A 15,221-nucleotide genomic window follows, 5' to 3' on the forward strand; every position below is an offset into this window, starting at 1 on the left:
GTTATTTGTTCCTAGACAAGTTGTCTTACATTTAGTTGAACTGAAACGCATATTTTTTTTACCCACTTCATCCAGGCAGTCCAGCTGGCTCTGTGTCAGTGACATGCTTTATTTATAATTTACAACTCATCTAGGCTCTACCAAACTCTCAGTATTTTTGTTTTTTAGACGATGATGTTAATGCTAAATGGGGTAGAATAAAAAACAGTTCCTTCAAGACCTCACTTGAAAAGCACAGGTGTTTGACAGTGATCCTACATTTGTAATGATATTTTTGTCAGTTGTCCTTTTAACTGGCTTTTAATACATTTAATGTACGTCTTGTCGGTTTTGTATCATTGTAGTTTATTAGCTGTGGGATTGTACGGAATCAAGTCAAATGCATTACACAAGTATTTTCCATCAAGAGTGTTGCTTTATATGGGTATATTACATCAAGATTGACCGATACCAAGCAAACATGTAATCTGATCAGAAAAGTATAGCAACATTAGTATGACAAAGCTTTTTTTTTAAACTCATTATTTTACCTGAGTTTGATGATAGCACAAATTACCAATATGAGTTGTTTCACTCTGGCTTAGCCACAGTTCTGTGGGCATTCATGAACTGCTGGTAGGTTGGGGTTCATGGTAACCCACTCCTGGGCAACATCCTAATGCACTCTTCATTCAGAGTGCATCATAGGTGGCACCACCCAGATGATGAAGATCTAACCGTGCTAAAATTGTGGAGCCATGATTTATGATAAATTGAGGAAAGTCTGTTAATAGTCTTAGCAGATCCCCATTTTCCCCATTATGCAGTGGAGATGTGCACTGCTTTAGACATAACTTCTTGTTGTGGGAAAGCCAGAAGCTGAGAAATTTAAAAAAAAAAAAAATCTTTCAAAGGTACAACCTATTAATATACTAATTTTTCTGGTTGTGTGGATATTCTTAATGTGTCCGTGCTTGACTAAGATGACTACAGAGCTTCATGTTATTTTCTTCTTCACTGTCTTTTATCTATTCCTGCTGTGAAAGAACTCTTCTCATGGAAGATTCTTGAGCTATTTAAGTACTACCTGGGTTGGAGCAAAGTAGTCCAGACTGAACCATGCAGATCCAAGCCTGGAGGGCTGGATTGCTTATTAGTGCTGTGCAAAGCTTCGGTCGCTGATTCGATTGGGCCTGATTTGGCAGCCAGATCTCCAAATCTGAATTGAATCAGGAGACCCTTTAATCTCTCCAAATTGAATTGGAATCCTCTGAATTGATTTGGAGAGATTCAGTGATTCGAACATAGACACTGCTTCAAATGTTTTTTTTCTACGTACCCCTAGGTACCAGGCAGCTCGTGAATGCTGAGATGGTGGGGTGGATGGAGCATCCCACAGGAGCATGGGGGGCAGGGGTCCCAGGCGCGCTCAGCAGGGGACCCAGAAGTACTTCTGAGTCTGCTGCAGAGCGTGCAGGGCACCTACCGCCCGACTTAGTGACTAGTGCCTCCTGTATCTGGGAAAAAATCTGGGGGGGCACCTGGGGTCCCCCCGTGGCTGATTGTCCAGCCAGGGGAGCATGGGGGTGTGGTCGCCTGCGTGCTCAGCAGTGGATCAGAAATACTTTCGGTCCGCTGCTGAGCACACAGGGTCCCCCCCATGCTCCTGTAGGACACTCCATCTGCCCCACCATCTTAGCATTTACAAGCTGCGCCTGGTACCTTGAAGTATGTAGAAAAAACATTTAAAACTGTGTCTGTGGCTGAACTGGTGATTCTCTGTATTGGCATCAAATCTTCAGATTCAGCCGAGTTGAATCGGGGTAATGATCTGAATCAACAAATCAAATCACTGTGCCCTGCATCGGGCCAAATCCAAATCTAATGCAGCCCACTTTGCACACCCCTATTGCTTATGCAGTATGAAGAGCTGTCCAGGGACTTGGGGTAACCAAAGTATAAGTGAACTCAGTATAATCCCATATGATCTCAGGGCTCTACTCCCATACTTGAAGTTACCTCATGGGCTGACACTATAGCCATTTCACATTAACCAGAGGGGACTAAGGTCAACAATCCTTCAAAGAGAAAAATAATGCTGTAACTAGCTAGTTTATTCAAAAGGAAAGCTCTATTCAGACTTACCTTTTCTATGGAATGAAGACACTTGCTCGCCCTGCTGTGGCTCTGTTCAACTTCTATCTGAATAGCAAAGCTTCACATTCTACAGGCTAGAAATTAGTTGCTGTCCGGTTCTATCTTTGGTAAGCAGATGCATGTTATATACCCCCAAAACCTCTTAGGAATGGGTTACTTTTGTTTTGTATTTGTGCCTAACTGTATAGTTCTCCTTCCTTCTCCCCCTCCAAATGAACACTATGACTGTAAGTGGACATCTAATTTAAGGTGGTCTTGATTGTCCCAGGTTGTAACCAAGATCAAAACACTAGCAGCATGGCTGTTTGCATGCAACATTGCTGCCACTCTGCCAGTAAGTACCCAGAGGAGGTACACTTGCAGTTAATTGCAGGTCATTCAAGTTAATTTACAGACTATATGGTATTGTCCCTAGGGAAAAAATCTTAGTACCTCTTTTTAAAATCTCCCATACTTCACAGGTACTTGAAGCAGGACAGTGGACTCTTATGTCTGTAGGATCCCAGGACATAAAGTTTACTGATTCAGTTTTCATGTATGAATGTGATATTTCGTTTAGAATTTACTTTCTTATTTATTTTACTAAACCATAGTAAATTTTGGCCTTAAACACCTTAATTTCAGAGTTGTTTCTAAAATAAAAATCCCAAATGAATAACAGTGCATTTATGTTTAAAATGCACTGTATTTTTAATATTTTTTTAAAATTCCTTCCTTCCTCTAATTTTGAAATCCAAAATGGATAATTACTGATTAACTTTTACTCACAGTCCCTTTTTCTTTCTTAAGAAGTTACCCTAATTTTAGGACGGGGCCTTGAAATGAGTAATTGTACTGTGATTGGGTAGTACTGAAGGCGGTTGCATTCCTTGAGAGATTTATAGGTTGCCTGTTTGTATGTTCTTAAAATTCTCGGTGGGGCTGCTCTGCCTATTGTCTTTTTTTGAAAAGGTACTGTTTCACTTATTCCCAGTATCAAGACAGTGGGACCCATACACCAGTTTGTAATGTAGCCTGTTTTCACAGCTGGTTTAATATATGAAGAATTTAAGCTAAGGTGTTGCTATAAAACATGGACATGTTTCTTATTATCTACATGCATCAATCTACATGCTGCTTTCAAATTTAAAAATAATCCATTTGGGTATATATTAAAATGTAGCTCAATTTTTTTTGCAAGAAATCCAGATTATAACAAAATCCTATAGCAGAAACTGGTTTTTCCACTATTAAACCCAGTTACAGAGAACACCCTCTTTGAATTAACTTTTCTCTCTGCCCTGTGCAGGTCTGTTATAATGAGGTTGTATTGCATTTGTGGAAGCCTTATTAGAAAAATGGAGCTCCCTCACTCTCTTAAATTACCTTTAAGACTGTAAATCATTAAAAAAATTAGAGAGTGACAGAGTAATGGGTGCAGAACAGTAAACATGATTTCTTAACTACATGACTGCATTAGCTCTCATATATGACTGTAAGACTGTAAAAAATGGCAATTCCTGAATCCTTGTGTTGGTCGCTGAAACTGTGGTTCATTAATTGAACTTTCTATATTCTTGGTTTCATGAACCGTCTATGATGTATGCAAACCAATATGCAGTAATAGAAAATAATCGTGCAGAATCTAAAGCTGTAGAAAGGAATTGTATTGGCACTGTGATATACTTCATGCTAACAAAGCACAGACAGAGAGAAAGACACTTGAATACTTGTGTAACCTCCTTTATGCAGCTTTGTTGGGCTTTGTTTCATTTTTTAATAATTTAAGTCTAAGATGGGAGAAATTCCATGAAAAGTTAATTTATATTTATAATCTCACTTTTATGGCTTCTTGCTGCAAATGTGGCAGAGAAAGTCACTTTGGTTTAATGCTTCAACAAAAATTCATTTTTCGTCAGTTTTGTAAAACTATTTTGGAAAGCATAAACATCAGGTATGTTACTACCAGTGGACAGTTTTGGGTTGCTAGGAATCTAAGAACCAAATGGTCTTTTCTTGAAAGCTGCTTCTGTACTAGATAACAACTGGTATATATATATCTCCATCCAAAATTAGGGGCCATATCTTTTTCTGTTGTTTAAGATGGGGAGCTCTTAAATTCAGGTTTATTTAATGGAAACTACTGATTTGAAATGTATTTAGAAGGGATTTGAGAGTCTGGATATTGATTTCCCCCCCCCCCCAACGGGTTTGTTCTCAATAATTCATACATATTGTGCTTAAATATCCTTTCTTCTAGCCACAGTTTTAAATTTTTAGGGCAATTGAAGCAAGCCTGTAAAGCCAAAGTATCTTGTTTTAGGTCTTCTCTCTTGTTTCCCTTGTTTTGTTTCCTAAGCTGTAGTTAGAATTGGACACCTCATGGATGCCTTTGTCTTACTTGACTTGATGAAATGTGATGTGTGTTTCCCCGAGGAAATATTTCATGAGTTCTTCTGGTTGCAGCAGTGGGTCTAATTATAGATTTGTAAAATTTTCATTTAAAAACATGTAGGAATCTATATTTGTTCCTTTTAGACTTGTCTCATTAAGCATTTTAACTGTCTCAAAAATGTATACATGGAGAGAGACAGAACCTATTTCTGGAATGTTCTGCTCAAAAAAGAAATACTCATACATAATTGGAGACTAGTTTCTGAAAGACCATGACTGTAATGTTAAATCTATCTTCAAGGGGTTGAAGGGTTGATAGTTGTCAGAAGTATTAGTTTAAATAAGATAATTAGGCCAATTAAAAGAGACATAATGTTTAAGAGGCTTCTGTTTGCTGAAACAGCTCCATTGTTTTTCATCAGCACAGCTGTTGTAACTGTTATCTCCATGAAAGCAGATCTCTTGTTATGTAGGTCACATCAAGGGAAGCCAGCAGCTGAGCCCTTAGTTCAAGAACTGTGTAGGAAAACACTATAAAAACATTATAGATAATGTTTCTAATATGACACGTTGCAATAACCTGAGGAGTTAAATAGTACAATCTGCAATATCTACCAAGTTAGGAGTCAAAAATCTGATGGTGAAGTGTCTACTAAGAGCAGGTGTGAGTGACCGTTAAAAATATATTTGAATATTGTCTCCATTTTAAGTAACAGTTTAATAAACCTCAATCCTGAATGACTTCCCATTATTTTGGGAAAAATCTAGGTAAATGTGCAAAATATATTTTTTTTAAACTCTGGTATGCTTCTCATATAAACACTTAGACTGTTTCCTATAGATTTAAAATAGTAAAAAAAACTTGCCACTTTTAATGCATTCTGTGATAATCTAACTGTTCTGTGTGTATTTTATTGAGGGTTGAGTGATCGTAGTGGTCACAACTGCTTTTATTTTGAGGCAGGTACTTTACTAGTCAAGTAACATAGGGGTTACTACACAGGGTTGTTGATCTTTCTTTCTTTTTCCCTTCTGTATGCAAAAGGAATTTAAAAAAATACTTTGATTTTTACATAGACACAAGTATGGTAGCCATATATTAGTCATGCCCTTCAGGTCTCTGTGTGTGAAGGCTCTTGAGGATTGCTGACTAAAAAAGAAGGAACCAAACTGACTATCTGCCCCTCCTCTTCTCTCTACCCAGCATGTGTTGTGTGCTTGGTACCTCTGCTGGCCTCATTATTTTCAGCCTGGCGTGGTTTATCAATTGCAGGTATAGCAGTATTACCCCTGGAAGCTGGGAATGAACACCTAATGCAGGGGTGGGCAAAATGCGGCTTGCTGAGCCATTGTGTCCGGCCCACGGGGCCCCTAAAAATTTAGAAAATAAATATTAATCTACCCTGGGCTACCTGTCATGAAGCCCTCGATGGCTTACCAAAACTCAGTAAGTGGCCCTCCATCCAAAATAATTGCCCGCCCCTGACCTAATGTTTCCTCTCCCTGTGTTCCTTTCTCGTCTGAGCAGCACTGGAAGATGCTTCCTTCCTGTCCTGCTAGAGGCAGTCATGACCTACCTGGGTGTGCTTTGCATCCTCTTCCAGCTCATTTGCCAGTTGGCAGACAATAGCATGGCAACACATGGCACCATGAAAAATGCCCTGGAAAGGTGCTTCCTTGAGATGTGCTTCTGGCATTGCATGGCTCAAATCAGCATGCTGGAGGATGGTGCCATATAAGACGATAGGAATGGTGTTCTCTGAGACCAACTATAAACTGTGTTCCTGTGCTTCTGGGTGAGGGAAATGAGCAGCCACTAACGGGAGTTCATAATCCTGGGGACAAGAGATGATGAAGAGTTATAGCAGAACTTTAGGATAACATGTCAGCTTCTTGAAGGTCTGCATCAATCTGTCCCTGTCACTCAAGCAGCAAGCTCTCCACATGAGACGGTCCTCACTGTGGAGAAGCATATGGCCATTACTGTCTGCAAGCTAGTGGTCCGAACAGCTGCTAGTCCGTGGTCATCCACTTTGGCATGTGTAGTCCACTGTAGGACCAGTCACATGGGAAGTGTACCATGCCATCCGGAGAGTGCTGGCACCATGGTTTCTCCATCTTGCCAACTTTCAGGAGGTCATAGCCAGATTTTCCAGTGTAGCTGAACTGTATCTAAGTTATTGATGGCACCACACCATCATCCTATACCCTGCCACCACAGCTCAATAGAAACTCATATAGATGAAAGCAGAAGCACAGCTCAGAGCATGCAAACTGCAAAGGCTGCTTCTCCATTGTGCTGCAGGGCATTTTGAAGCAGTAGAGAGATGGATTGTCTGTATGACTATTGGGTGGCTGGGCAAGGTCAATAGGAACACCAGCGCATTCAGGAACTCTAGTCTGGGATCTTGATGATATGGGGGATTTTGCCTGGAGAGCTAGCAGCATCAAGATAGAGGGAGTAACTGTTCTATCCCTGATGCTTGGGGACCCAATGTACTTGCTTTTCCTTTGGCTCATGAAGTCTTACCCAGGGCATTTGGATGAAAGGAAGTAACTGCTTCACCACTGACTGGCTTACTATCAATGGCACATTGTGGAAGGGGTTGGGCAGGACAAGCCTGACCCTGGTGCAGCAGGCTGAGGGGGATAATCTTTGCCATGTTGGCATAGTATTAAGCCCTGAACTCCGGTAAAGGCCCAGCTATCATATTGGTTATATTACTCGTGGCTAGTGCCATCTATATGTATATCTACATGAAATCCACTTGGTAATCCAGTGCAGAGTGGTATTTTTACTTACTGCACTAGAAGCGGAACAGGTGCTTGGTAATTTGTGTTGATTTGCCTTCAGTGCTTTAGAGTAATATCCTGTTTGGCTTATTTATAGCAGTGGTTCCCAACCTTTTTAGACTGAGGACTGGCAGCCAACCCTTTTTTATACTTGGTATAAAAAAGTGTTGGCTACCAGTCTTCAGTATGCTGGTCGCTTCTGGACTTTTGGTCCAGCAGCCAACTAGTCATGGCCCGGTACCAGATTGTGGCCCGGGGGTTGGGAACCTGTGATTTATAGCACTGAAACATCTGTCAGCTTCTCTCCTCTTTAAAGCTGATCTCTCCTTTTGCATCTAGTGCTTGAGTACTTCTCATTGCTGGATACCATCCATATTAGATATTCCATCCAGGTCTGTACTAAACCACTTCATTCACATCCTCTTTCTTCCTCTTTTTTTAAGGAGCCTGTCTCATGAGTGTGAATTTTAAGGAAGTAAATTATTTAAAAAATCACTATTTATTTCTTAACTTCCAACAAAAGGAATAGTTCAAGACCTGTCCTGGACCACAGACCTCAATGGGTTAATGAGGATATTTAAACTCAGAATTCCCACTCCAGGGGACAGCATTCCTCTTGTTCTCCAGGGAAATTACTGGGGCTTGTGACTAAAATGACACTTCTTCCTGAGGTTGTTTGTGGGGTGTCAGGATATTATCTCTTTTTCAGTTTGTCCAGAATCCTACAAGTGGTTGAGTTCCTCATGACCCCAAGGTAGAGTATTTTCACTGTCTCTGATTCTAGGATTCTTAAGCTAACTCAAGAGGATCCTTGCTGATCAATGCATATGTAGGCTCTTTTAGTCATTGGAATTATCAGTAGAGAGCAATAATTTGTTGCTTGTGTGCTTCTTGAGCAAGTGTACTGTGTCTGTATTTGTTAAAAATACCCTTACCAATCATAATTTCATCTATTAGGGATCACTGTGACACTCCTGAGGGGGTCTTGTGGCAAACTGGTTGAGAAATGTCTTGATTAGAAGGAACAGAAATATTTGGGTGTATGTCCCCTTACAAAAGGCAGAGTGCTGACCTAACTTGTGCATCAAAATACTCATTGTTCTTGCTTGATAGATACCGTTTTTTCAACGCTACTACTCAGTTTGATGCCAAATCCAGCAAGTGTGAACGCACAGAAAATGGCAACTTTTTTTTTAAAAAACCACCCTGACTCCTCAATGTGGGAGGGTATTCCCTAATTGTAGAACCATGTTTAAGCGGGTTATGTTTTGAGCCTAATTTACCCTTTTTGATAGAGAACAATCTAAATATTGTATGCATTGAAATAACAATATGATATAGTAGTTGACATTTTGTCTTTTATATCTTTGAAATACCTTATTCTGCACTCTGATATACACGTATAAAAACCTACCAAAACCACACATGAAACATTATATCAAACTCAGTTGTAGTTGTCCATCAGAATGGTAGGTTTCTGCTTAGAAGTGTTGGAACTTCAGTTTGAGTATGGAAACAAATTATGTAATATCTGGCACATGGATTAAAAGCATGTATGTTAATAAATCCCATATTAAGTTGAAAAAATGTGAGCAAAGATTTGTATCACTACTCCAATCAAAAATGACACTTGGATAATTTAAGCATAATACAACTATATGCTATTCTAGAAAATGCCTATTGTGTCTTTTCAAATGCAGTATCCATCTAACATTATAGCTGTTTCTCAGCCTTTTTGGAGAACCATGAAAATTTAACTAGTAGCAGTTTATGGTCTTAAAGAAAAAAAAAAGCTAAAATCTGAAATGGCTACAAGGGAAACCTCAAATCCCTATGTTAACAAACGTCTTGTGTTCTGCAACCAGTGCAGAACATTTTTAGTTTCTTAATAATGTACTACTGAAGATAACAAATATATTTCATTTGTCCCTGATGCTCAGGTTTTCTTTCCATCTTTTTTTAAATTTAGTTGACAAATCACGACCACCCTCATCAAGCCCTTCTAGTATCATTCGTCGTACATCATCACTGGATACGCTTGCAGCACCCTACCTAGCTGGGCAGTGGCCTCGTGATAATCATGGACAAACTGTTCCATGTATGAGGGACAAAGCCACACAGGTAAGAGCTTCTTAAATATTGCATATTTATTTTCCAAACTTACTCGATCATAATTTCTCTTTATTTGCTAAGCCCTCCCCTACCCCCCGGTTCTATTTTCGTCCTTCCTTTCTTGGGGAAAGGAGCAGGAAGAGAACCTCTGTTTTTCTCTCTGTCCTTCAGCAGATAAATATTGATTATATTTTGTACCAATTTTTTTTATGCCTTGGGCATCATAGACAAGGTTCTGAGGCTCACATAAATATTGCATGACATTTTTATTGTGTAACTTCTGAATTTATAGCAGGAGTAGTTACTGACGCCTATACTTAGGTTACCACGAAACTTTCTATTATGAAGGATTCTTGGTAGGGGTGCACTGATAAAGATACTTTTGGCTGATACCGATGGCGAATTATTAACCAGCCTATTGGCTGATAGCTGGTATGCAGCCTGGCAGCTTGGAGAGCAGCATGCAGCCAGTAAGTGTGGAGGGAAGGAGTGTGTTGGGGGGGGCAGGAGGGGTACAGGTCAAGGACCCCATGGTGAGGGAGGGAGTGGGGCAAAGGCAGGTGCTGCCCAATCGGGGCACGGTGTGAGACAGGGCTGTAGGCAGCTCATCTGGGGAGGACCACCACCGCTGCACACACACCTAGGGGGAGGCATGGGGGGAAATGTGCCCCCCAGATTTTTGGGCAGGGTGAGGGCAGGAGAGGGGGGTGGCAGCACTGGGAGGGGAGGCTACAGGGTGGGCTACAGCCCCCTAAAATTCACTGTAGCCCCCTGGCCCAGCCCCCCGGCTGGGAAGAGGCTGGTGCAGCCCCTGGCCCTGAGCCTGCAGTGGGCAGCCTAGCCTCACCCCACGTGCAAATCTGGTGGGCAGGTGCTCCCCATGCCTCCCCTGGGGGTGTGTGCAGCAGCGGGGACTAACCCTCATACCCCCTGCACCCTTGAATGAGTTGCCAGTGGCTCTGTCTTGTGCCCTACCCCAGCCCCTGCCCCATTCCCTCCCTCTCACTGTGGGAGCCTCTATCTGCTCTCCTGCCCCCCGCGCCCCTTCCCTTCCACAGACTTACTGGCCAGACATTGCTCTCCAAGCTGCTGTGCTGCATTCCTAGCTGCATGGATGTTGCCTCTGCATGCATGCACGCAGCATTTATTGGTGACATGATCAGCCATGTTGGCCAAAATAAGATAATTGCCAATAATGTCAATTTTACTTTTATTGGCGCTGATACAATACGGGCTGATATATTGGTGCACCTCTAATTCTTGCAACCTTTATTTTGAGAAGCATTGCTCCCTCTACTGGGTTTTTTTGTCTTTGTTTGTTTTGGCAACAGTTCTTTGACATTTAGTTAAGCAAACTCTTAGGCTATAAAAGTAAGTTTTAGTTATGCTAGAAATTCATGTTCTGATTTTAACTGAATTGTTGATCATGCAAATTACTCCTGTACTTTCTTACTCAGTCAAGTTTAGCAACTTCCCAAAAACAGTAAACTTTCTAAAAGAGCCAAGGGGTACTCTTCGTATAAAATCAGCACTTTGATGCTAGCATCTCATCCTCTTTTTTCTGAGAGCCAAACCTCCATGCAATGCCCTTGAGCTCCTAGGCTGGAGGAGAGAGGCAAGCAAGACTCCAACTGTAAATCCCTGCCCTGAAATATGATACCAGAAACAAGCCCTCTTGCCATTCCAAGGGTATGTGTAGATAATCAAGAAGTGATTGTAGCATTTGTAGGCATACCTGAGTTAATCTGTCTAACTCGAGTAACAATGTAGGTGAAGGTGTGGCAGCACCGGCTTCAGTGCACCCAGATTTGACTATGGATAGAATTTGTCTCTCATTAGTAAGATGTAGCAGAAAGTGTGTAATTGTAAAAGACTAATTTCCCAGATGTGCATTGGGGAACAGGGGTTGCAAAAGAATAGTACAACCTGCAAACAAAAGAAGAGATGGGGAAGAACCTAAGGTTCACACCAGTTCCCAAAAGAGGAATTGTGACTGGTGCTGCTTAGCAAGAAGAATCAACAGGCCGGTCACCAGAGTTGATTTAGCGATGTTTTATCATTTGTAGGGGAAATCATGATTTCACAATTTGCATGCAAACGACGAGTTTGGGTAGGTTCTCTGAAAAAGGGTGGGCTCCACACTTTTAGCTAGTTCCCTGAAAAAAAAAAAAAAACTTTCCAAAAGTAACATTTTTGTCCTTGTTAAATTAAACATGGTTTAAGAACAAAGATTGGGTTTAAATTAAATGAAAAGGTTAAGACAGTTCAGCCAATAACATTTCAGTATGCAGATATAATAGGCAGCTGTGCTGGATGACTGGAGAGACTGCCCATGATGTCACAGTTTTGCATTCCAACAAAGAGGTGTTGTAAGGCAGCAGCAAGAGATTTGTGTCCTTGTGGTCACTGTGGTCCAGCCACACAGCCTGCTGGTTGAGGGGAGCTGCTGGCATGGCAAGATGGCTGCCACTCCTTGCCTATGATTGGCTGCAAGGGATGTCTGTCATATGGACAGTCAGCAGTGATGGGCAGAACCTTTGACGGGCAACCCTTGCAGCTAGTCAGTGGTGAGGGGCAGGGCCTGCCATGCTTTGCCCATGAAAATGGCTACCAGCCCCATGGTCTGTCTGCAGAATCAGCCAGCAGCTGCCTTGTGTTCAGTAGACCCCTAGTCATTTGCCAAGAGCAGGGATGCGAGATGTATACATGAGGCTAAATAAGATTTATCATAGAAGCATGGAAAAATCCACTGTGTGTATCAAGAGAAATGGCACTGTTTCTTACTGAAACAGATCAAGGAAAACTGACCCAGACTGGAAAGATACTAGAAGTGGAGACTGGTGACTTTTCTCTGGTAGAAGACTTTTAGTCCCTAGAGAGAGAGGATAAAGGCAAGACATGAAGATGAAAATGAATAGATAGCTTAAAGACTAGTGGTCTGAGGAAGCTTTCAGAATGTTTGCCATCTAGGAAGCATTCTTGATAAAGGAAATTGACCTGAGTTTTGGACTTAACTAATTTTCTTAGCTAAGGCTGACACAATTAAGAACTTTGAACTTTTAAAAGGGGGTTGGAGGAGAACCACATACTGTCAACATCTGTTTTTTGATACACAGGTGAAGGAAAACAGGGTGAACAGGGCTGAAGTAAAAGTTAAATGAACTACAAGGACAAAGTACTAATCTTAATGAGAAGTTAAGTCAGGCAATACAGGTACTGAGACGTCTAAACCTAATCTGCCTAGGAATTTTGATGAGGACAGAGAAACAGCTGAGAAGTTGGTATGTTAATGCAAGGATCCTGTGCAACAGGAAGATGGATGAACTAGAATTGCTGCTCCACATAATGAAACTGAATAATATAGGGTAACAGAAACATGGTAGAATAGCATAGTGGATATTGATATTGAAGGGTATGTCTTGCTTTTTAAGAAAAATAGAAAAAGGGGGAGCTGGTGAGCTTTGTATGCTCATAATAGAATAGGTTCTGAACAGTAAAATAATAGATGGAATCTTACCATGTTATGGTCTGATTTTTTTTTCCTGGGGAAGGATAGTTAGAGGTTGCCAGTGCTAAGGAACTGGTATAAGAGGCTTCAGATTAGATTTTGATATGGGCAAAGTACTTGCAGTACAAAAGAGAAAGCGAAGGGTTCTGTGATGAAAGAATACTAATTTCCTGGAAATAGATTGGTGAACAAATAACAGAAAAAGCCCAGTCCATTCCTGTGTGTGATTTTTCTTCACTAAATAGCAATGGAATCAAGACCATAAATCATACCATAAATAGTAACTCTGCCCCATGTTAAAGCCCCCCATCTTCCTCCTCCTCCTCCTTCCCCCTCGCCTCCCCACTAGTGGAAGCAGCAGCTGGGAAGCAAGGGAACTTCTCACTCCCCAGCTGCCACTTCCTTTGGGACCGGGTCCTAGCTGCACACTGGCCTTTTAAAGGTTCAGAGTGCTGTGAGCCCTGCATCAGGGAGCGCTCCCAAGTGCTGAGCTCACAGATCCCTAGTTCTTTAAAAAGCAGGCATGTACCTATGACCCCAGGTGTAAATACTTAGATGCCTGTAAAAGTGCCCATGGAAGGTGCTTCTCATTCTGCAGCTGCACAAATGGCTTTAAACTGTCTTGCCCTGCAGCTTGCATGTTGGTTGCAAGGCAAGGCAGGAAATCTGATTATGTTGAGGGAGCTCTGCAGGTTCCCAAGGTGGGGTCCCCAGTGCTGCCTATAGGATTTATTTAGAAGCCCAGCTCATTATATAGTAAGGGTTAAAATGAGGTAATTGTTTTGGGTGCTTTCAGAGTTCTTCCAGAATAATAATTTTCTTTCCATTTCTCATGCCGTAGAAAACATCTGTGATAGACAGTTATAATAAAAGAACTCATGCTCTTATTTTATTTTAAATTCTAGCTGATGCAGGCAGGATGATGCTGTGTACTGAAAAAAGTAAAAAAACTAATAGTAGCAATTCATTAAAAATAGTGCAAGTATTGGGAGGGTGTGAGGGTCAAAATACTTTTAAAAGGAAAATCTGTTCCTGCATCTCAGTTTTTTGCTTAAAGTATTGTAGTGTAAATTGCTTTTTGTAAATACAGGAATAGAATTTAAATGAAGGATTCTGGCTTATGCAATTTTTCCTCTTGCTCATGGCAAGAAACTGGTTTTGGCTAACTTATATACATTTTCAGCATTTAAATGTGAGCGTCAAAACAAGTTTTAATCCAGTTAAAATAAATTAGACATGGTTTAAGTACAAAGATTAGGTTTAAATTAAATGAAAAGATTAAGACAGTTCAGCCAATAAAATTTCAGTATGCAGCTATAATAGCCAGCTGTGCTGGATGACTGGAGAGACTGCCCATGATGTCACAGTTTTGCATTCCAACAAAGAGGTGTTGTAAGGCAGCAGCAAGAGATTTAAAAAAAAAAAGCCGGAGGGGAGGATTGGAGTATGCAAATGAAATAAATCGTGTGTAGTAGACTTTAGGGCAGCCTATCAAAAGCCTGCTATTGAGTGTTCTTTTCTGTTGCACAGCAACAAAGGAATAACAGTAAATTTGCAAGTGCATACATATGAGAACAATAAAAGATGAGCAACAATTATAGCTGGTCATCAGTATACAGTCTAGTTTTTAAATTGATACAGCATATCTAATGTTTATTACGCTAGAGGGAGAGGCCAGTGAATAATTGATTGCACAGCTAAGATATTTACGTTTATGTAAATGATGTATATTATATAAAGAATGACAGTATTAATACAAATGTATATACTGGATATCATAGGGGGAAGATAGATACGGGATATTATTAACAATAACATTCTGGAAGCTCTAGCCAAGATGAAACCTTTTTGTGCAAAGCATTTTAGAGGCTTAGAAAAGGTGACTTATGCCCCAGAAGTTTCCTATCTAGAAATCAGGTAAGTAGATATAAACAACAAGTTAAGCAATTTGTCAGGAATCAGAAATAAAGCATTGACAGATTTAGTTTCCCTGCTTCTCTCCTTTTTATTTAGCAGCTCTCTGTGTTGCAACAGGATTCCTGTACCATCATTGTTCATTCATTATCATCTGTTTTTTTTGCCCTGGGCCCAGTATTGCATAGATTTCATAGACATTCGGGCTGGAAGGGACCCCAGAGGATCATCAAGTCGAGCCTGCTGCCCAGGGGCAGGAAGTCAGCAGGGGTCATAGGATCCCAGCAAGATAAACTTCCAAATGTCTCTTGAAGGCGTTCAAAGTGGGTGCTTGAACCACCTCCGGTGGCAATCTGTTCCAAGCCTTGGGGGCTCGGACAGTAAA

The 15,221-nt window shown here is 41.0% G+C and overlaps 1 protein-coding gene across 1 annotated transcript in view; it reads left to right on the forward strand.

Annotated features, from left to right (window-relative positions):
- Positions 1 to 15,221, forward strand: part of FAM117B (family with sequence similarity 117 member B) — a gene marked incomplete at its 5' end in the record, with an annotated part of 77,762 nt that overhangs the window by 19,200 nt on the left and 43,341 nt on the right. The window contains one exon of the mRNA XM_019553505.1: positions 9,272 to 9,423. Coding sequence (XP_019409050.1) covers positions 9,272 to 9,423 — 152 coding nt within the window. The remainder of the gene's footprint in view (positions 1 to 9,271; positions 9,424 to 15,221) is intronic.

The sequence above is a fragment of the Crocodylus porosus genome, unplaced genomic scaffold (assembly GCF_001723895.1).
Source record: "Crocodylus porosus isolate Cpor-Errol unplaced genomic scaffold, CroPor_comp1, whole genome shotgun sequence".
NCBI classification, from domain to species: domain Eukaryota; kingdom Metazoa; phylum Chordata; order Crocodylia; family Crocodylidae; genus Crocodylus; species Crocodylus porosus.